The sequence below is a fragment of the Emydura macquarii genome, unplaced genomic scaffold, assembly GCF_026122565.2.
Source record: "Emydura macquarii macquarii isolate MOO-44397 ecotype Brisbane River unplaced genomic scaffold, CSIRO-AGI_Emac_v2 contig_2205, whole genome shotgun sequence".
Lineage (NCBI taxonomy): Eukaryota > Metazoa > Chordata > Testudines > Chelidae > Emydura > Emydura macquarii.
Genome location: NW_027132342.1, coordinates 34,414,302 through 34,435,888, shown reverse-complemented (window position 1 = coordinate 34,435,888; position 21,587 = coordinate 34,414,302). Strand labels below are relative to the sequence as shown.

General features: G+C 39.3%; 1 protein-coding gene across 2 annotated transcripts in view; it reads right to left on the bottom strand.

Moving 5' to 3' along the window:
- PPFIA2 (PTPRF interacting protein alpha 2) overlaps positions 1–21,587 on the bottom strand; it is a 534,766-nt gene that overhangs the window by 61,890 nt on the left and 451,289 nt on the right. For both annotated transcript variants that reach the window (XM_067559878.1, XM_067559879.1), the window contains exons 15-20: positions 21,140–21,275; positions 19,837–20,057; positions 13,935–14,172; positions 10,254–10,283; positions 5,356–5,486; positions 2,845–2,999 (exon numbers count right to left, since the gene is read on the bottom strand). In XM_067559878.1, coding sequence (XP_067415979.1) covers positions 2,845–2,999; positions 5,356–5,486; positions 10,254–10,283; positions 13,935–14,172; positions 19,837–20,057; positions 21,140–21,275 — 911 coding nt within the window. The remainder of the gene's footprint in view (positions 1–2,844; positions 3,000–5,355; positions 5,487–10,253; positions 10,284–13,934; positions 14,173–19,836; positions 20,058–21,139; positions 21,276–21,587) is intronic.

Below are 21,587 nucleotides of genomic sequence, written 5' to 3'. Positions count from 1 at the left end.
ATAAATCAGATTTTCATTCTTTCCCTAGTGATAAAACAAGAGAAGCCTAAATTGTGATTAAAAATCAGTCCTTGTTCAAGAACACAGGGTTTTAGTAGGCAAAGAGAGGAAGATAGGTGTCCATAATGAGAGAGATATTGAACAAAAATTCTGAATTCTTTGCTGTTATACCAATGGATTGACACTAATATCAACCTATTTTTTTATGTGGAACCTTAGTTACATGGTTCTTGGCTGTGATATAATCAGGAGCAGATTTCAAGATGGATTTACATTTCTAACTTCAGGCACTCAAGTTAGCCAGATACATTTTAAATTGGTGAAATATTTTAAATCCCTCTCTTATGGATTTGTATGGCTCTCATTACTGTAGTATCTGAATGCTTCATACTCTTATGGTCACAACACTCATGAAAGATGTGATAATAGCACTTCCCTCATTTTATATATGGGGAACTGAGACACAAAGAGGCTAAGTGACTTGCCCAAGGTCACACAGGAAGCCTACGGTAGAGCAGGGAATTGAACCTGACTCTCACATGTCCTAAACTAGGCCCTTATCACTAGACCACTCTTCTCCTCTAAACAACAATGAATACTATCTAAAGAAGGGTGATCTTTTCTAAGTTCTAATTAAGGACCAATGATCTTATAAAGAAGTCCTTACTGAGACAAAACTCATCCAACAAATGTTAATGTTAATAAGATTTTAAATGATTTAAGATTTAATGATTTTAAATTTTAAATGTTAATAAGATTTTAAATGAGTAGGATTTCATGATTATACCCTTAGCTAAAGCACAATGGTGAGTATGAAGTTACAGCTGAAAATATATCCTGAACTTGTATAATGTAAACCTACAATATTAGGAAGCTTTTTAGAATGAATTGTAATGAACGTTATGACTCTGTCACTGTGCTCTATGTTGCAACAGGAACCACATCAAACTATCAAATCTTTTGCTTCTCAGAGCTATCGGGATGATATATAACATCACATAATCACAGATATGGGATACTTCTGAGCAGTAGCCTAAAGTGCATTATAATTAGATTTTTTTAAAATTAGTGACAAGAATCACAATTTGATAATATAAAGCAGTGTTTCTCAACCTTTTAAGTCGCAAGTCCCCCCTAATTTCTGAAAATGTTCATAAGTACCCCAACACTCAGTTTTCCACTCTGAGAAATACAATCTTTTTCTCCTTTACCGCTGGATGACTGTATTTCTCATAAAACAGGTGAGTTCTGAATTCTGCAATGCTGTGTGGCTGTGGCAGATCACAAAATCCCCTGCTGTTTCTCCCCTCCTTCCTCCTCCCCTTCCTCCATATTGGAGCAAAGGTCAAGGCCAGCCAATAATTATGGCCTGATGGCAAGGTCACATGATGTTCTCCTCAGACAGGCAGGAACTTGTGAGGTATGCGCAGGCACTAGTGGCCTACCAGAGTGGATAGCAGTGTTCCCCATGGCCGTTCCTAGGGAAGTGCGGGCCTGGGGCAAATCACATTGTGTGGGCCCTTCTTAAGATTTTTATACTGGTAAAATCTGGTGCTGTCATAGTTGTCAATTTCGCTTCTCAGCTAGAGCAGTGAAATTGACAAGTAAGCTGGGCTCCAGGACTGGACAAGCCACTGGGTTTTCTACCTGGCTTTCTGGACAACAGGCTTTGAGCCGGGGAGGGAAGCTGTCACCTGGGCAAGTTGCAGGCGGCTACCGCCTGGCTGCCAGCCTGGGAGGTGGGCGACTGCCACCTGCTCTGAGCTGGGCAGAGGAGGCTTCCATGCAGGCTAGGACCTGGGGATGTGGGCAGGTGACAGGCAGCTGCTGTCCATCTACAAGCCAGGGTACAGAAGGCTGTCTCTTGGTTCAGAGTCAGGGCACAGGTGGCAGCCACCCAGCTGCGAGCCCAGCTCTCAAGGTGCAGGAGGCTGCTGCCAGGCTCCCACCTGGGAGCTGGGACCAGGTGGGACACGGGTGGCTGCCACCTGGCTTCCCAAAAAGCTGGGACTGGGCGGGAAGTGGGCGGCTGTCGCCTGGCTTCCCCAGAAGTCGGCAGTTGCCGCCTGCCTCCCTTCACGGGATTTTTCACTGTGTATCCCCTGCCTGTGTCTCACGTACCCCAGGGATACGCGTATCACAGGTTGAGAAACTATGATATAAAGTACCTATTTCCTGAAAACCCTGTTTCTCCTCTGTTTCTGCTCTGTAAAGTTTATCCACTAAGAAGCATGTGAGCCAGTCAAACTTAGAAGCAGATTTAGTGCCATTGAATGAATTAGACAAAGATCACAAGTGAGGAAAAATGCAGGAACAGTAGAAAGAGAATGGGGAATTTCAGTGGGAAATGTGACCAATAGCAAGAAGACCGGCCAAGGTATGCTATATGACCAAAATACCGAGTCAGAGATTGGAAAACTGAAGGGCTGTTACACTGAGTTTTGAGAAACTCCTGGATCATGATATTAAGACAAGCTCATTAGTGTGGGAACAGAAACCATCACCCTTCTATTTTCATTAATTAAGGGTATGCTGTTAGCAATTTTGCCCTAATACAGCAAAGTATTTAAGCACGTGCTTAACTTTAAGCATGTGAGTAAATCCATTGAAGATGATAACTCTAAGGAAACAACAAAGCTTGTGTTAATGGATTTCCTTTTAATTTAGATCATGATTATACCAAATTCCTGACAAATATGCTCACTACTATAGTAAAATTGAATGGAAAGATTCTGCCAGTGCAAAAGAGGAATAAGCAGTTTGGAAAACAAAAAAGAAGCAAAAACATAAACACAAAAATGAGTGTGGAACAGTAATCTTGGCCTGATACAATTAATTTCTTACTGAGCTGTCCAAGTCGAGCCTTCTCTTTTTTACCAAACAAACGTCCTATTGAAGACTTGATTCCTTTTTTCTTGGGAGCTTTGTGTAGGGAGTCCTGGCTGCTACTGGCACTGCCAAGACCAATACTTTCTGGCTCCAATGAAGCAGGCAAACTACTATCAATTACAAAAAAAAAAAGAGAGAGAGAGAGACAGGTAACATGTTATTGGCCTGGCTATGTTTCATTTTCTCCCAAACAGCTGTGCAAACAGATTATGTGGAATCTACTAAGAATCTCTTCACACATAGAACAATGTATCAATAATTTATGTTTTCTTTCCTGTACAGTTTAACAACATATAGAACAGCACAATGTCTAATTTTCTAGTTTCAGTCAAACTGACCCAATCCACGAAAAATGGCAGAAAAGAAATAAAACATAAAGAGTCTTTCAAATTTGTTTTGCTAAAAACAATGATGGGAAAATGTACAAAGCACAACAATATACAGTTTCCCAAATGAAATTTGAGGAAGATTTATTTCTAAAGAAAAATATATCAACGATAGACTTTTTTATCTTATTTACATTGTGTACTTAGACAATTACAGAAAATAAATTTCAGTCAAATAATTACTCTTTGTTTCCCTCTTTAAACAAATACAACATACATTCTTGACTATATGATTAAATCAAAGCAATTAATATTTTAGGAATGTATTAAACTGTGAAGCAAACACATTTACATGACAGGCTACTTAATGGATTAAACTTTAAAAAGGAATATTTTGTAAAACAGATTACTATATATTCTATATGGATACATTCAGCATTTGCTACAGGGAAGAACACATTTACCAGAAGTTGCCACACATGTTATCTCAGTTAATGAAGTTATTTCCGGTGCCCAGCATTCGATTCCATAGTGTAATAACAGCTGACAACTATTTGTATTTTAGTGGTGCGTACTCTGTATTGTATATTTATTACACCTGTCAATGACCAAGCAAATTCCAATTGGCTAAGATGCAGCCATGTGACTAAAAAAGTTGATTACCTTTGCCATCTTAAAATAATCAACTATAATTAATTAAGGTTTGTATCAAATAACACTGATCAGCATATAACTATAACACAACAGTCAGGAGGACACAACCATTTGCAAATATTTCAAGACTGTAAACATCAGGGGAGAATTAGAGTGACAAAAGGGGATATCATAATTAAGTTTTATGGGATGAAATTAAAAATAGGAAAATTTAGGCTGTGTACCAGGTAAAACCTATAAAATGTCCCAAGAGCACTGTTGAAATCCTCAATATTTGTGATATTTGAAGTTAGACTTGACAAACACCTGTGAATGTATAGTAGGGAACAACAATCTTTCAAAATGGATTTTTTTTTTTTCTTGGGTGAAATTCTGATCCCATTAAAGTCAATGACAAAAAGTCCATCTCCTTCCATGGATAATTCCTATCATTCATGCTGAGCCCCATTGCTTAACATCCTGAGCAGACACTTTATGGAACAAAACATGAAAGCAATTTCCAACAAGTGCAATATCACTTTGTTAACAAAAGTAAAATCAGAGACTCTTAGAAGTGTAGGCTTGGAAGGGACCTTGAGAGGTCATCTTGTCCAGTCCCCTGCACTGAGGCAGGGCTAAGTATTATCTCTAGACCATCCCTGACAGGTGTTTGTCTAACTTGCTCTTAAAAATCTCCATGGAGATTCCACAACCTCCCTAGACAATTTATTCCACTGCTTAACAGCCCTGACAGAAAGTTTTTCTTAATGTCCAACCTAAACCACCCTTACTGCAATTTAAGACCATTGCTTCTTATCCTATCCTCAGAGGACACAATTTATACTGGCAAAAATGCTTCAGCTTGTATGGCTTATACTGCTTCCCCAAGCTAAATAAACTATTCTGGCAAAAGTTTTATACTGGTATAATTGTCTCTACATTAGGACTTTTGGCAAGCACAGAAGTGTCATTACAGATCAGAACCTAGCTGACATAACTACACTGGCAAAAGTTTTTAGTGCGTAGACCTGGCTTTAATGAGTCCACTCATCCCTCTTCTCAGTTTACTCATCCCCTATATCCATATCAAGCTGTCTCTTGGCCATCTGCAAAATACATGATTCTTTTATGTACAGGTACTTCTTGCCCTGAATTCCCCTTGTCCTTGCCTTTTCCTCCATCCACCAGGATTATCATCATTTAACAGCACTCTTTCAGGTGACTATTAAAATGAGGTTCCTATTCTAAGGTAGTTATAACAAAGTTAGACCAAAGATATGACATAAAAGGGAAACAGACATTAATAATAATAATAATAATATTTTTAGCACCAACATAACACTTAGGATTGTAGAAATGAAAAAGATAAAGACATTCTCTGACCTGAAGGACAAACAATCTCAAAGTGAAATCAGGATGTACTGGGAAATCAGAAGAATCATATAATTTCAAAAGGATATAACATGGCAAAGTTGTGAATTTCTGACTCATGTTATGAGCTTCTTACCTTCTGGCATCATTGTGGTATGAAGAAGGAAGGGTATGGGTCATCCTGATGGCTCTGGGTGTTGAAGGAGGAGAAGTTTCACATTTTATTGTGGCTTTATCTTCACGTCCATCTTCTTCAACCACTGCAATCTACCAGTCAAATATTTCAGTGAAAGTATACATCAGCTTTTCAAGACTTCTGGAAATTTCAGCAAGTATTTCAAATATTTGACAAATGATCAGATTTGGAATCAACTGAATTTTTCTGAGCAAATGTTAGGATTATGTAAAAACTCCCTTAAAGTATTAATAAAAAGACCATATAGTCTATTTCTGCCAACTTAAAATATATATTGTAAATGAAAGAAATCATGCTTAGAGAAGTAGACTGTTCCTGTTATGCAGAATAGGCTTGATCCTGCAAAGACCTTAGCATACAAATAACTTTATGCACAAGTAGACCTACTGAACTCAGTGGGACTTCTCATGTATTCAAAGTTTCTCTTCGTCAGCCAACCGGGTCAAGGGTGGTCTAGCCTAGTGGTTAGAGTGCGTGTCAGGCCTATTGGCTAGAGTTAGAGCTGTAGTTAGGAGTCAAAACCAAGGTTCAAACTGGAAGGCAGGAACTGGATACCAGAGCCAAGGGTCGAGGCAAAGGGCAGGAACTAGAGTGAGCAGGGTATCAGGCAAGGAGGGGTTTGTTGTGTATTTTGTGTCTTGCCTAATTGTCTAGGTTGTCATAGCAACAGAGCTTAGCTTGTTGCCATAGCAATAGAGTTAGACTATTAGGAGACAGCTCAGCCAGTCCTGGCTGGTTTTAGTGTTAGTTCAATAGAGATGTTTCCTGTGTTGCATCTCTCTGTGATCCTGTGCTGATTTCTCTCTCTGAATACAAGCAATTAAAAAGAATGCTAAATTCCCACTGTTTGTATTGGAAGGCAATTACCCAGCCTCAATGGGAAGGTTATGGCTTAGGAAGATTCAGCTGAACTGGGCAGAAGTGCACAAGATGGCTAAAGAAGAAACAGGTCTGACAGCTATATTAAAGTAACATGCTGCTGTTTTTGGAAAGGACCTGGGAAGTATGAAGGGAATCACTCTGAAATGGAACATTAAGCCTGACAGCCAACCAAAATGTCTGAAAGCCAGAACTGTGCTATATGCCATCAGGCCAAAGGTTGAAGTGGACCTGGAGCGCCTGGTCAAAAACAGCATCCTAGAACCAGTTACTCACAGTCAATGGGCAACCCCAATCGTTCCAGTATCGAAGAAAGATGGCTCCATTTGGATTTGTGGGGATTTTAAGGTCACTGTTAACCCGGTGTTGTGTGCAGAGCAATACCCTCCTCCCTGCATCAATGACCTCTTCGCGGGCTTGGCTGGTGGACAAAAGTTTAGTAAGATTGATTTGAGTCAGACGCATTTACAGATGCACATCAATGAGAAGTCCCAAGAGCTGTCGACTATCATGACACAGAAAGGACTGTACTGATACTGTTGCTTGCTCTTCAGAATAACGTCTGCTCCTGCTTTGTTCCAGAGGGCTATGGAGCAGATCTTGAGTGGTTTGCCAGGAGTCCAGTGCTATCTTTACGACATCCTGGTCACTGGCAAGAATGAGGAGGATCACCTTAAGAATTTGGAGGCTGCCCTACAAAGACTGGAAGAGTATGGCGTACGAGTCCGCAAAGACAAATGTGTATTCATCCAGCCCTCTGTTGAATATTTGGGACATATCATAGATGCTACTGGCCTTCGTAAGGCTCCTGCAAAAGTCATGGCTATTGTGAAAGCTCCACCTCCTCAAAACATAAGCCAACTTTGCTCTTTTTTAGAGCTATTAAACTATTATGGAAAGTTTATTCCACAGTTAGCAACACTACTAAAACCACTACATGAACTCCTTCGCCGGAAAAAAGTCTGGAAGTGGACTGAAGCCTGTGATGTTGCATTTAACAAGGCTAAATTCAGAGATTCTGACGCATTTTGAGCCATCCTTACCTCTATAGTTGGCCTGCGATGCCTCCCTTTATGGAGTGGGAGCGGTCGTGTCACACATTATGCTTTCAGGAGAGGAAAGACCCATTGATTTTGTCTCATGCACCTTCATCAAAGCAGAAACTAACTATGCCCAAATCGAACATGAAACATTCAGAATTCGGAAATTTCACCAGTACCTGTTTGGACAGAAGTTCACACTTTTCACCAACCATCAAAATCTAACGTCAATTTTTGGACTCTGCACAGGCATTCCACCATAGGCTGCTAGTTGTATACAACGATGGGCATTGTTGCATTCTGCACACACATGAGATCAAATATCGGAAATCCACTCTGCACTGCAATGCAGATGGTCTCTCAAGGCTGCCTTTACCAGTTAAACGTCAAGATATGGGCCAGAACTTTGAACAGATAGAGAACTACTTTGAACAGGTAGAGAACACACCCATCACTGCTACTCAGTAAAGAAGGCAATTCGTGATGATCCAGTACTGTCCCAAGTTATGGACCTAGTGATGCATGGAACATCTTTATGGGATTCTCAGGTCTCACCCAACCTTCTTCCCTACATATCCAAGAGGATGGAGTTATCAACCCATTCTGGTTGCTTGTTGTGGGGGATGTGCATCATTATTCCACCACTACTGAGAATTCACAGATGTTAGAAGAGCTACAATAAGGTCACTGTAGAATAGTGAGTATGAAAGAAATTGCACAAAGCTACTTTTGGTGGCCTGGCCTGGCCTGGACAGTGCCATTGAAGAGAAGGAAAGAGCTTGTACTTCATGTCAGAGTGTGAGGAACGCGCCTCAGTTGGCACCCCAAACCCATGGGACTGGCCTGAAAACCCGTGGCACGTTGATTTTGCTGGCCCATGTGAAGCAAGCATGTTCTTGGCTGTTGTAGACACCCACTTTAAATGGCCAGAAGTTTCTGTAATGCCATCCACTACTGCTGAAAGTACTATCCAGAGACTGCATGAAATCTTTAGTCATTTCAATCTGCCAGAACAACTTGTGAGTGATAACGGACAGCAGTTCATCTCTCAGGAGTGTGAAAATGTTATGAAAGCAAATGGGATACATCACATCACTTCAGCATCGTATCATCCATAATGGATTAGCTAAAAGGTTTGTGCAGAGCATGAAACAAGCTTTAAGATCTGCAAGGGTACATTTGTTCATTCAAAAGCATCTGGACACCTTTTTACCATCCTACAGAAACACACCTAATGCTACGACCAAAGCATCCCCGGCCTTTCTAATGATGGGATGACAGCTGCGCACTTGCTTTGATCTGCTGAAACAAGTTGTGCAACCTTAACAGCAAAACCAAGTAACCAGATGTGCACACAGAGCAAAAGACCAAACCTTTAGTCCTGGACAGCCTGTCCTAGCTCTGAACTATGCTTCTGGAGCTAAATGGGTCCCTGCCCATCATCCTGACAGGACCTGTTTCCTACACTGTCCAGACTGCAGATGATCTCACCTGGCAGCGCCATGTAGATCAGTTGTTGCCAGGTCATACATGTCCCAAGGACACATCTCCAGTTGAACTGCCTGACCTCATCATTACAGGTGAGATATCATCGAGTCAAGAGTCACCTGTTCCTGACTCCCCTTCTCCATCCACCTCTGCGGCAGATATAGCCCCCTCCCATTTGAGCAGATACAGCATCTGCACCTGTTCGAGTGATGAGTCCTGAGCCCATTGTTAGACCCGCACCAATAACACCTACCGGTGCAAGAACACCAGAAGTCCACCGTAATTCACCTAAGAGAGAAGGCCTCCTCAACGGCTGGATCTTTATCTAGGGCAAGCCCATGTTACAGGGCAGAATAATCCACGGGGTTTAGCTGGTAAATGAGGCAGTCTACCCTCATTCCGTAGGTTAGTGATTATTCTGTTAAATGGGCGTTTTCATTAAGGGAGGAGGAATATGTTGTGTATTTTGTGTCTTGCCTAATTGCCTAGGTTGCCATAGCAACAGAGTTAGACTATTAGGGTATCCCAGCTCCACCAGTTCTGGCTAGTTTTAGTGTTAGTTCAATAAAGACGCTCCCTGTGTTGCATCTCTCTGTGATCCTGTGTTGACGGGTTCAAGGCAGGGGCAGAACCAAGTCTCTGTGCAAGGCAGGAGCAGCAGGAACAAGGTACACAGGAGCAGGCACAATGCTGTGCATGAGCAATGAGAAGCCAATGAGCTACTGCTGGTCTAAGAGCCAGGTTGCTGACCTCTGCAGCCAACCAGGTGGCATGGTGGCTAATCAGACAGTCTGCTGCAGGCCAGCTGTACTGATGATGTTGCCTGGAGACTAGATCTGCTGCTGGCCCTGATTCCTGACACTCAGGAGTTAAGACTGTGCAGGATCAACCCATTGTTTTCACAGCTTGTTTATGGAGGGTTCAAATTGCTAGATAATAAGCGTGAAGGAAATGGAATTTTGTCACAGTTTTTGATGGTTTTGCTAATGTCTCTCATGCCAACAGGATTATAACATTCCGTACCAGTTATATGCATAACTGCATGTTGTGCCAGCACAGACAAAACTAAAGATTATTAACTAAAACTTAAAATGTAAAGATTATTATTGCTCCATCAATAAGAAGAGTGAACAAAATGTTATGTGAAAATACTTAGAATGTAAGTTTATGATGGCATATTTCTTAATGGCTGCACTGAAGGATGTATTACCAGATAAAATCACCTGAGAAACTTAACTCCTAACACTGAATTAATTGTTGATTTTCAAGCTTCTTCAAGTTGGAGTAAAATGAAAATGCATTTTTCCAATTGATCACATAAAGAGTAAGAAAATTCCTGATAACTAAAAGGCATGAAGAAATTTGTACTATTGAAATGAAAAAAATATGGTACCATAGCTGTATTAAACTTTAAAATGTCAAGTGTCATACCTTTCGCCGATGTTTCCTTAGATCACTTGGCTTAGATTGATGAAAAAAGCAACAATAAAAAAGAATTATTAGTAAACCTTATTTGATCAAAGAAACAAAGATTTCATATATATATTTATTCTGATTCATAGAAATAGTGAAAAGAGCATCCATCCATGTGCTCCAGGTGCCTTTGGCATAATTTAAAAATACATCCTAAATATAGTAACTTAGGGAAGCCACCATAAATCCCCTCTTTCCTGCAAATAATTATCCATTCCCCTAAGACCTCTTAATTTTTCTAGGCCTGGAATGAAATAAAGTTTTCATACATGATATAATTTTTTCATTTTTAGATCATATTTCCCCCAGATCTCCCATAAATCCTCCCCAAAGAATCAACAGTAATAAAAGGATAATGTTTTCTTGCAACTCTCTAGTGTTTCAAACTTTTTAACATTTCACTAAAAAACAGATATGAGAGCAAAGCATTATACAAACATACAGTACATGACAGAGGGAAATTTCTCTGCTGTTATAGTAAATCTGAATGAATATTTTTGTGCACCTGACATTTTCAATGATGAATCAAAACCACTGATCCTCTGTATTGCAGGCATTATTTCACAATGAATGTCTGCTAGAACATACATTGTTCAACCACTTAACACTTCTACTTTAAACAAACATTGATCTGTGGTATACAGCTAGACCTCAAGAAATCCTGCAGAGTCTGTTTTATGCAAGTTTACATGGACCTGATCTGTGAGAACTGTCTGTAATTATTGGCATCTAGCCAACCCCTACAGATTTATTTGGAAGTTTGAGTACTATGGAACCTAAACCTCCAAGGGGATCTCACAACCTAACCCTTCCACCCAAGAGAGTTTGTCCAGACAGCAGGAACAGGCATACCATATCTGCTGAAATAATTACATATTGAGAGCGGAGGCAGTAGCACTGAAAAATGCTCAGTGAAAAATGCTAGAGAACTGCAGTGGATTCCATAATTACCTGGCTAAATCTTGTAGTGGGGATAATGCCTCTACCCCTTAGTCTGCTGGATTTTTGTTTGCAGTTTTCATCAGAATCTGATGAATGTGAATCTTTTGCACAACCCTTTTTAGAATACTCTCCCCATTCATTTAATTTAGTTTAAGAATAAATGTTTTGAACTGTTCAACATCAATTTTATGCTCATTGCTGGACTACAATCCCTGTGGTTTAAGGAATATTCAACTACACTATACACAGTTTAAAAATAATACAAGTTAAATGGAATGTAAGAAAACAAATCACCCCGTGCATTTGGCCCTGAAAAGCATATACAGCAAAACACACAATGTGCGATTTGTATAAAACAGGGAAAAAATCACCTAAAACACTTTTATAAATAAAATGTAAAAAGTTTTACTATCAATAATGACCTTGTCAGGCATTTGCTGGAGATTTAAAACTGACCTAGAATTAACAGCCTTCAGCTCTGCCTCAAGCTATGATTTGTTAAATGCATTATTTGGGACTTCATTTTTATAATAAAAATCCTATATACATTGGTTCCAGTACTAACTTTTTACTAATTATTATGATTTATTATTAATTATTATTACTATTGTATTGGAACCCAAAGTCCTAATCAGAGAACATTGCTCCACTATGCTAGGTACTGTATACAGACAATAAAAACCCAACACAACTCAGTCTTTCCTCCAAAAACTTTACCACTCATATATAGAATCATAGAAACATAGTACTGGAGGGGACCTCAGTAGGTCAGATAGTCCAGTCTCCTTCGCTGAGGAAGGACTAAGTATTATCTAGACCATTCTGGATAATCGTTTGTCTAACCGTTCTTAAAAACCTCCAATGACAGAGATTCCACCATCTCCTTAGGTAATTTGTTCCAGTGCTTAACTATCTTACACTTAGGTAATTTTTCCTAGTATCTAACCTAAATCTTCCTTGCTGAAATTTAAACCCATTACTTCTTGTCCTGTCTTCAATGGATAAGGAGAACAATTTATCACCCTCTCCTTATAACAACCTTATATGTACTTGAAGACTGTTATGTCCCCCCTCAGTCTTCTCGTTTCCAAACTAAACAAACCCATTTTTTTCAATCTTTCCTCATAAATCATGTTTTCTAGACATTTAATAATTTGTGTTGCTCTCCTCTGGACTTTCTACAATTTGTCCACATCTTTCCCGAAGTGTGGAGCCCAGAACTAGACACCGTACTCCAGTTGAGGCCTGACCTGATCCTCTTCTGCCATACCTCTTCATAGGCAGTCATTTCCCATTTGTATTTGCGCTACAGATTATTCCTTCCTAAACATAGTACTTTGCATTTGTCCTTACTGAATTTCATCCCATTTATTTCAGACCCTTTCTCCAGTTCCTCAAGAACATTTTGAATTCTAATGAATCCCTGTCCTCCAAATGCTTGCAACACCTCCTAGTTTGGTATCATCTGCCAACTTTATAAGTGTTCTCTCTATGCCATTATTGAAATCATTTCTGAAGATACTGAACAGAACCAGATCCAGGAGAGATCCCTGAGGATCCCACTTGATATGCCCTTCCAGTTTAACTGTAAACCACTCTTTGAGTACAGTTTTCCAACCAGCTGTGCACCTACCTTATAGTAGGTTTGTCTAGGCTATGTTTGCCTAGTTTGTTTATGCAGTATTGTGAGACAGCATCAAAAACCTTGCTAACATTGATATAACACGTCTCCTATCCACAAAGCTTTTTACCCTGTCAAAGGAGGATATTAGGTTGGTTTGACGTGATTTGTTCTTGACAAATCCATGCTGACTGTTACTTTTCACTTTATTATCTTCTAGGTACTTACAAAGTGATTGTTTGATTATTTGCTCCATTACCTTTTCAACTACTGAAGTAAAACTGACTGGTCTATAATTCCATGGGTTGTCCTTATTCCCCTATTTTAGATAGGTACTACATTTTCCCTTTTTCAGCCCTCTGGGATCTCAAGTTCTCAAAGATAATCACTAATAGCTCAAAGATCTCTTCAGCCATTTCCTTAAGGATGTATTTTGTCAGGCCTTGCTGACTTGAAGACATGTAACTTGTCTAAGTAATTCTTAACTTGTTTTTTCCATATTTTAACCTCAGATCCTTCCCCATTTATACTGATGTTCTCTGTGTTAGTTGCCTGATCACTGCTAACCTTTTTGGTGAAAACAAACAAAAAAGGCATTCAACACTTAGTCCATTACGGCATTTTCTGTTATTGTCTTTCCCTTCTCATTGAGTAACGGGCATACCCTGTCCTTGGTCTTCCTCTTGCTTCTAATGTATTTGTAAAAAGTTTTCTTGTTACCCATTATGTCCCTAGCTAGTTTAATCTTGTTTTGTGCTTTGGCCATTCTAATCTTTTCCTTGTGGGTTTTTTATATTTATCCTTTGTAATTTGAACTAGTTTCCAATGTTTGTACAACTCTTTTTGAGTTTCAGGTAATTGAAAATCTCCTGCTTAAGCCACGGTGGTCTTTTACCATATTCTGTCTTTCCTATGCATTGGGGTGGCTTGCTCTTCTGCATATGCTGAGATAACAAAATGAGGACAAAACAAATACTACAGGGTAGCAGGAGAGGCTTGGGGAAGACTAGGCAAACAATTTGATCAGTTTATTTTAAAAAATATCATGCTCAAAACTGCCATACACATTTTCTTACCAATGTCATAACCCCCATGCGATCCATTTCTCTGGCTGGACTGCGAGGTGTGAGTTTAGGGGTTGAATGCCCACTAGGAGGAGAAGAGCTTGCAAGCGATGAAGCTGTCACTGAGCCAGTGATAGATGTACCTGGGTGAACTCTAGCCAGATTCAAGCCTTCTAGACTAACGCTGGCTACTCTGTTCTCTATTTCTTCAGCACGCAGTTCTGTTGATTCTTTTTCTTCTTGGATTAACCTTATGGAGTGAAGAAAGCATATAGTAATATTCTGGTCAGTGTCAGCTGCATACAGTGTGTTTCAGGCTCTAACAGCAACTTGACTTCTTTGAATAGTCGAGTAGGAACTTGCCTTTGCAGAATCTTTATACTTAAGTAGATATGAGTAAACCCATAACAGTTTGATAAATATTAGAAGAACAAATCTATATTAAGGATACTACCTTGTAACTATTTGTTCATTGCTGAGGCTGATAATATATACAACAATTTAACTAGAAAAACAGTTTGGGTAAAATTTCAAAAGGTCCTCCACTACAGCACCATTTGTGAGCTTACAAATTATATGCACACATACCTGTGCATGCACTTTGCAAGTACAAAAACGTGCTTGTAGACTTGATAAACTCAATAAACTTGATAAACATTTGCGTGATGACAAGTGTTAGAATCTACACCTGCAAAACCCCTTGGACTAATGTGCTAGGTGCTGACCCAACAGGAAATCAAACAAGAGAATGTATGAAATTACCTCCACTGCATCTAACATTAACTTGTTTTACGTATTTAAGCTTTATATTTTAGCATTTATATTATGTTATTGATTAGGTTGGGGTTAGTCCTGCTTTGAGCAGAGGGTTGGACTAGATGACCTTGTGAGGTCCCCTCTAACCCTAATCTTCTATGATTCTATGATTCTATTCATACTGCTTCTATAGTATATAGGTGGTAGCATTTTTCCCATTGATATTCTAATTCATAGCATTATAATTATTTTTTAGTGCTAAGTCTGGATTCTACCCTGCTAAGAATACCTATGGCCTTTCCAGTGGGGTGGGCTGCCGAAAGCAACACACATTGACTGATCTTCTGTGTCAGGCCTTGACAGTAGTATATGCTTAGTGATTCTTTAACTACGTTGAATAAAAAGAACAAGAGAGCTTTTCCCTTCTACTACTGTGCTACTCCATATAGATCTAAATTTGCAATGTGCAGGACCACCTCACAATTTCCACTCAAAAGGATACCAAAGAGCGTCATTGTGGCTCCTGAGGAAATCTTTGCCTGCTCTGTCAAGGAGTAAGATCAATAAGCACTGTAAGGAAGAAAGGCGGATAGTCCTCACCAGCAGAGAAACATAAAAAAGAATAAATGGGTGACTCAACTTAGCATTACCCATTGTGTTTCACTTAAAATTCTCAGAAAAGCTCCTTTACTTACTTACTTCCTGTGAGTGGTTTGATTTCTTGCGAGTGGTTTGTTTACTGGCTAGTGTTTACTTCCATCTACTTTTCATGGAAATAATTTTTTCAGTATTAACAGGGCAGACACTCCAAACAAAACTGTACTGTAGGCCCAGATAGTTGTATTGTAGGCCCTAATCTAATAAATAAATGTGTGAGCATGTGGCTCAACACCCACATGAGCTCCCAATAGAGCTCTCAATCTGGTCCCCAAGGTAAGTTAGAGCAGCTCTGAGGCTGATGGCAAATTAACTAGGATCCAAGGGGCAAGTCTGTCAGACAAGAGATACTCCAGACAGAACCCTTGTAGTGGGGGGCAGATGAGCTGCGATAGTGACTCTATGCACCCAAGGTTTCCTCTAAGCAGGGGACTCCTCAGACAACTAGATCTGTCAGCTCTACAGCTGCTTTCTGACACCAGGAAGTCACAAAGCAGCCAGAGCAGGGGACAAGAACTGGTGCAGAGACGTTAGGCTTTCTCTGCACAGTTTATAAAAAGAGGATGACTTTACAGGGCTGTCTGCTTCTGAATGAATTTCACTAAATAAGGTACAAAAAAGGCACTCATTTATGAATGGTTTGCCTTTCTTCATCCTCATTTGCCCTCTCAGTCACAGGTGGTCAAAACAATTACACATTTTCATAAAGGAGGAAAGGAAGAAATATTACTATATCTAGAGGCAGAAAGACCAGATGAAAGAACAGTGCAAGATACAGATCTGGGATCAAAGAAGTCAGTAGCAGTTTTGAAATAGAGACAAACAGGCTGCCTCGCAGATGCCTATAGTGTGGTCTTCCCTTCTCTTGTGCATGTCAGTAACAGTACTCTACTGGAGTATGTCTTATTTGGAAATGGGAAACAACTTTTTCTCATAAGCTAGAATGCAACCAGCTATCTCTAAAATGCAAAAACTATTATAAGAGTCTTCTGAAAGGAAATCCTTTATTTGACTTTTAAAAAACAAATTCACCCTACTTATTTGTATTTATTTTATTTTATTGTGTAAAACATATCTTACTCAGTTCTACTGCATGTGGGTTGAGTGAATGGTCTCTAGGTACAACTCAAAATAATGCATGGAGTTTGGAGATGCATTGAATTTTTGAATAACATATAAAATCTTCTCAGACTCCAGGGATACTGTGTCAGTAGACACCACACAAAGGAGCTAATGGAAAAGAAAGCACACACTACTGTATGTCTGTTGTACTATTTTACCTTATATATGGAACATGAATTTATCACTAAGAGAAAACCTGAGGATTTCAGACAAAAATTCTCTCTCTCTTATCATCTAACCTGTTCCACCAAAACAAAGGGGGGAAAAGGTGTAGATACTCAAAACTATATTACACATCTTAAAAAAAATTCTTTAGCTTTTATGAAAACAAAAGAAGAAATGTGAAAAATCTGCAAATGAAGTTAAGGGATCCCTGCCATCACAGTTTCCGGCTATCATACAATCTTTCATCACTTACCTTAACCCTGCACTTCCCATCCAACCTCAACTTTGCCTTCTCTGTGTTCATTTGTAAAGGAACTTTGCTGTTCATTTTGTGTTGCTTATAAAAGAGCCGGGGGTGGATGAGGTGTGTAAGGGAGGCAGGACATGTGTCAGGATCGGGAAGGGGGCCAGGTCTGTAGAGGGGAGGAGAGTAGGCATGGCAGAGCATGATGCTTTTTGTTGGAACATCTTCTGCCAACAGCTTAAGTTAAAGCTCCCCCCCCCATATTTTTAAATTTACAATGGGGCCAGAATGCTAAGATCAGCTCCTCTCCTTCCTCTTCTGCACTGCATCTGAGCTCTGGCTAGGCACAGTAGAGAACCGGGCCCATTGCATTTATGCCAGTTTGCCTTTTGGACGACTTTAATTATTGTGTCTATAAACAAACATGTAAGTCCTCCACCACCCAAGAGTAATGTTGTAGTATAACACAAAGAAACCAAGAAACAAAATACTGCATCCTGCCAAATATCCTTCTAATTTATTATGTCTCTTGAAAACAGAATAGTTACTCTGTGTGATCAAGATTAGAAATAATCCATTAATTTTTCCAAAGAGAAAAAACTCTCAAATAATATTCTCTGTTTTATCCCCACAAACTAATGAATAAGAAACATTTGTCTACGAAGGTTGTTGTATGTTAGTTGCACTTGAAAATGGATTGTGGTGTTTACTCATTCTCATGGTAAATGGCTCTCTCACTGTCAACTAACCTGATGTTTAGACACAGGGCCCAAATACTGCCCAAGGTTGCTACCACTATGTTCTTTAATCATAGTTTTTAAACTACATACTGCTTCCATTTACTTTTCTATGACCCATAAATATATATTAGAGGAGTGAAAAATACCAAGTACCAAATCATAGTAATATGGGAATCTGAAAGATGGAAGGCTGAGACACTGTGAACCAAGGATTTGGAGTGAAATGTGAATATGGAGACATTATAACAAAAGGAGCCATAATGCCTACAATATAAAGGAAAGATAAAAGGTCCATTGCTGAGATTCATCTTCTTGCTTAAAATCCATTTAAGAATGGCCATAAAGGACTACAATATTTTCTGAACTGAGATCTGATGAAAAATTTAAAGTGGATCATATTCTGGGAAGCAATTAAAATAATCTTTTCCATTTGAGTAATAAATCTAAATACTAGATCAGTTTGTATAAAACAGATGATCACCCTCTTATATAAGACATATTGCATGAGTAAATTGCATCTTATCTAAGAGTTTGATCATTCCTTGGTGGACTCGCCTGACTGAATAACGTTCCCTGAAATTTATAAAAGGGAATATGAATGTAACTATTCTGAGCGTTAGTTATACTGGTATCTTTCCAAACTAAACTTTTGATGAGAGTCACTTATACCTCAGGGCATCGGCTAATATTGATCTGTGGGGGGAAATTAAGAATTTTCTTCTCTCACTCAATCTACAATACTACAAAAATTACTAAGTGTGTTATGTTTTTTTCCCTCTCTTCTTGGCTTTCCTCTAAAGCATCAGGTACTAGTTATTGTTAGAGTCAAGATGCTACAGTAGATGGATCAATGACATGATTCAGTATGGCACAAATTCTATCTATCTACATTACCTACAGATATGTTCTCTTGTCAAAACCCCACTATATCAGATAAATTGCTTGTTAATAGGTCAACATTTCATTTTTTTTTTAAAGTAAAGGTATTTTTTAACCTATAACCTTCTGAATAGTCAGGGTCCTGACTTCCTTGTAATAAAAGAAAACATGAATCAAATTCCTTGTTTTACCTATATTGGGAATATACTGTTTGATCAAACCTTCCAATAGCAAAAATTTCCTTTGGCTTTTTATCTTGTCAGAACTGCTGTAAAGCAGATTTTAGAAAACTGCGGCAAAATCCTATATGAATCAAATAGAGATATGCTGGGAGTCCCAAATAGGCAATTATAAACCTACAATGAAAAATAAGGAGCCTTAACCCGCTCTAAAATGGAAAAGATTTTAATAGCAAGAGTATATTACATTAGGCTCTTCCTTTTTAAGGCTACCTTACCCAAAAAGAAAGACTTGAGAAAAACTAGCACGAGGTAAAGGGGCTTTTGGTGGTATTTCAAACTATTCTCCATCTGACTACTAACCAGTATGTCAGACCAGTAGGTTACCCTGGATATTGATGCATTAATTACATCTCTTTCATCTACTTCCTCAGAACTAGGAGGTAATAAATGGATGTTCTGAAGAAACTATGATGTATTTATCACACAATCTTTTTAAACCTATGAACTGTGAACTGGTGAACTGTGGTTCTACTGTGAAAAGTGGCTATTAAAATAGCATCCTTGGGTTCAGTGTTTATTGCCTCTCAGTAATTCCAGATGAAATTAGTGCAGTTTACAAGCGCATTGAGGTTTTTTCCTTATTTTCAAGCCCTACAACTCAGTTTGCAATATGAACATCACACTGAATTCCTTCCTGCTTTCATATAATTCTCAGTAACCCAGATCCATGTGAGGTGTATTACAGGTGTAACTAACAGCAAGAATCATGCATAGCACTGAAGTCAAATCTTTAGAATAATAGGTCATTGACGGTAGAACAAAGTTATGTAGGATGGGCATGTAAAAATCTTGAAAAGGAGCCCTTTAAATAAAGGTCCATCAGAAAGCTTCCCTTTGTTAGCATTCCCTAAAATATCTTATTCTAAAGAGCCTGATATTTCTCTTCTCCTGGAATGTTCTTCGAAAGCTCCATGTTTAAGAAAGGAAATAGCTATCATTACTTCCACTATATTACATATTCTTATACATAAGCATATACATTCCCCAATTACTGCCCTTGAATGCATGAGTGGGACTCCCACTTCAGTGTATGGAAACTGATCCTGAGCACCATGGGGAAGTTTGACCTATGACCAGAAAGCACATTTCAATTTGTTGATGTTAAGTACCTTATTTCTTTGTTGATTGCATCTAGTTGCTCCTGAAGCATCATGGCCAGAGTCTGGGCATCTGAATGCCCACTTGGTGATAGAAGGTCCATGGAACTAAAAATAGTTTCTCTATCGTCATCATCGATATCAGACATTTCAGTGTCACTTTCAAATGGGTGGCTGCCCAAGGCTCCAATCTGCTGAGTTCTGTTCCACTCGTGATCCCCAAGGGATTTCACCTACGCAGGAATTTACAAAATGCATATTGCTTAGTCTGAGAAACTATTTCAGGATTAGATTGCTAGAAAATGGAAAAGATGAAGCTTTAACATTTTAAAACACTGGCTCTGTGATTATTAACTTTCTTATTTGTAGCAACATTAAGAATGATAGATGTATTTGATATGAATACAAATGCCGTAAAGTTCTTTCATATGGTTTCTACTGAATTTTAGCATTAACTAGGGAAGAGATTTTTAAAGGTGTCCAGTTAGGTTTCCAACTGCCTTTGACCTTGAATATCTCCCCGTGCTATTAGCGTTGGCTGCTATACAGCAGTCGACGTACTTGTAGCTTCGTATGGAAAAATCCCATTGTTTGTATTCAACACATTTGTTGAGAAAACGATACAATTTGTAACCTCACAGAGTATCTTTTACAAACAGTGAGGTATATTGTCATAGCTCAGTGTAGGGATTTAATGTTAACATGAACTATTAATACATCAGGCAGTGAAAAGGATATACCCCATAAGCTCTCTGCAAACTAGTTAATTAGGGCACTTACAGGGGCTGCAGGAGGGCCATATAAAAAGTAGCGGCAGAGACAGAATCAGTCAGTTGCTACCTGGATCTGGAAGAGAGAGTACTGGGTTCCTGGCTGGCTGAAAGAGCAGCAGGACTACAGGCAGCTCATTGTGGGCAGGGACCAGGGGAGCTAAGAAGGAACTCCTGGCTGGCTACTGAAACTGAGCAAGGACTGAGGCAGGGAGGGCTGCAGGAAGGCAGTGCCTCCATGGAGGAAGCCCTGGGGGTATGGCTCCGTATCGGGGCCAGGAGAAGGTAAAGACCATATACCCTGGAAGGGTTTGTTCTGTTCCACCTACCGTCTGTGTGAGAGACTTGGCCGGAGGGCTGAGTCACTGAAGACCCGCTACAGAAACCATCGACCAAACAGGGGGTGCTCAGGAGAGGTGGGTGCTGACCCCATTACAAGCATATATGCCAATGTTTAATTTTGTGATTGTTTAGCAATACATTATAATACCACATGCAAAAAAATCTTCCAGTGTTTCACAAGTGAAAATAATTAAATGGTTAACCTTTGGTTCATCTCTCCGGACCCCCATGCGGCCTCTTCTGGGTCGCCTTATCACTTTAGTTGACCTGTAGTCAGATTGGCTATCAACCAATGAACCCACAGAATACCTCAGTTCTGCCGATGTGTCAAGATGAGGCCTGAAAAAGAGAATTGAGGTACAGACAATAGGTAAATTCAGACAAGACTAATGATAATGCAACACCTTTAATTCTAGCATCTCAGAGTTTTACCAACATTAATTCATTAAGTCTTCCAAAAGAAACTACAGTGGGGATACAATTCAATAAACATTTTCTAAATGTATGGTGGGGTAATAAAGGAAATAAATCTGGAGCCATGTTTTTATATTAAAGTACTAAATAACAAACCAAAAAGGGTCAGATCCTCAGCTGGTAGGAATTGGCAGAGCTCCATTGAAGTCAATCAGCAGAGTCAAGTCAAAATTAAGC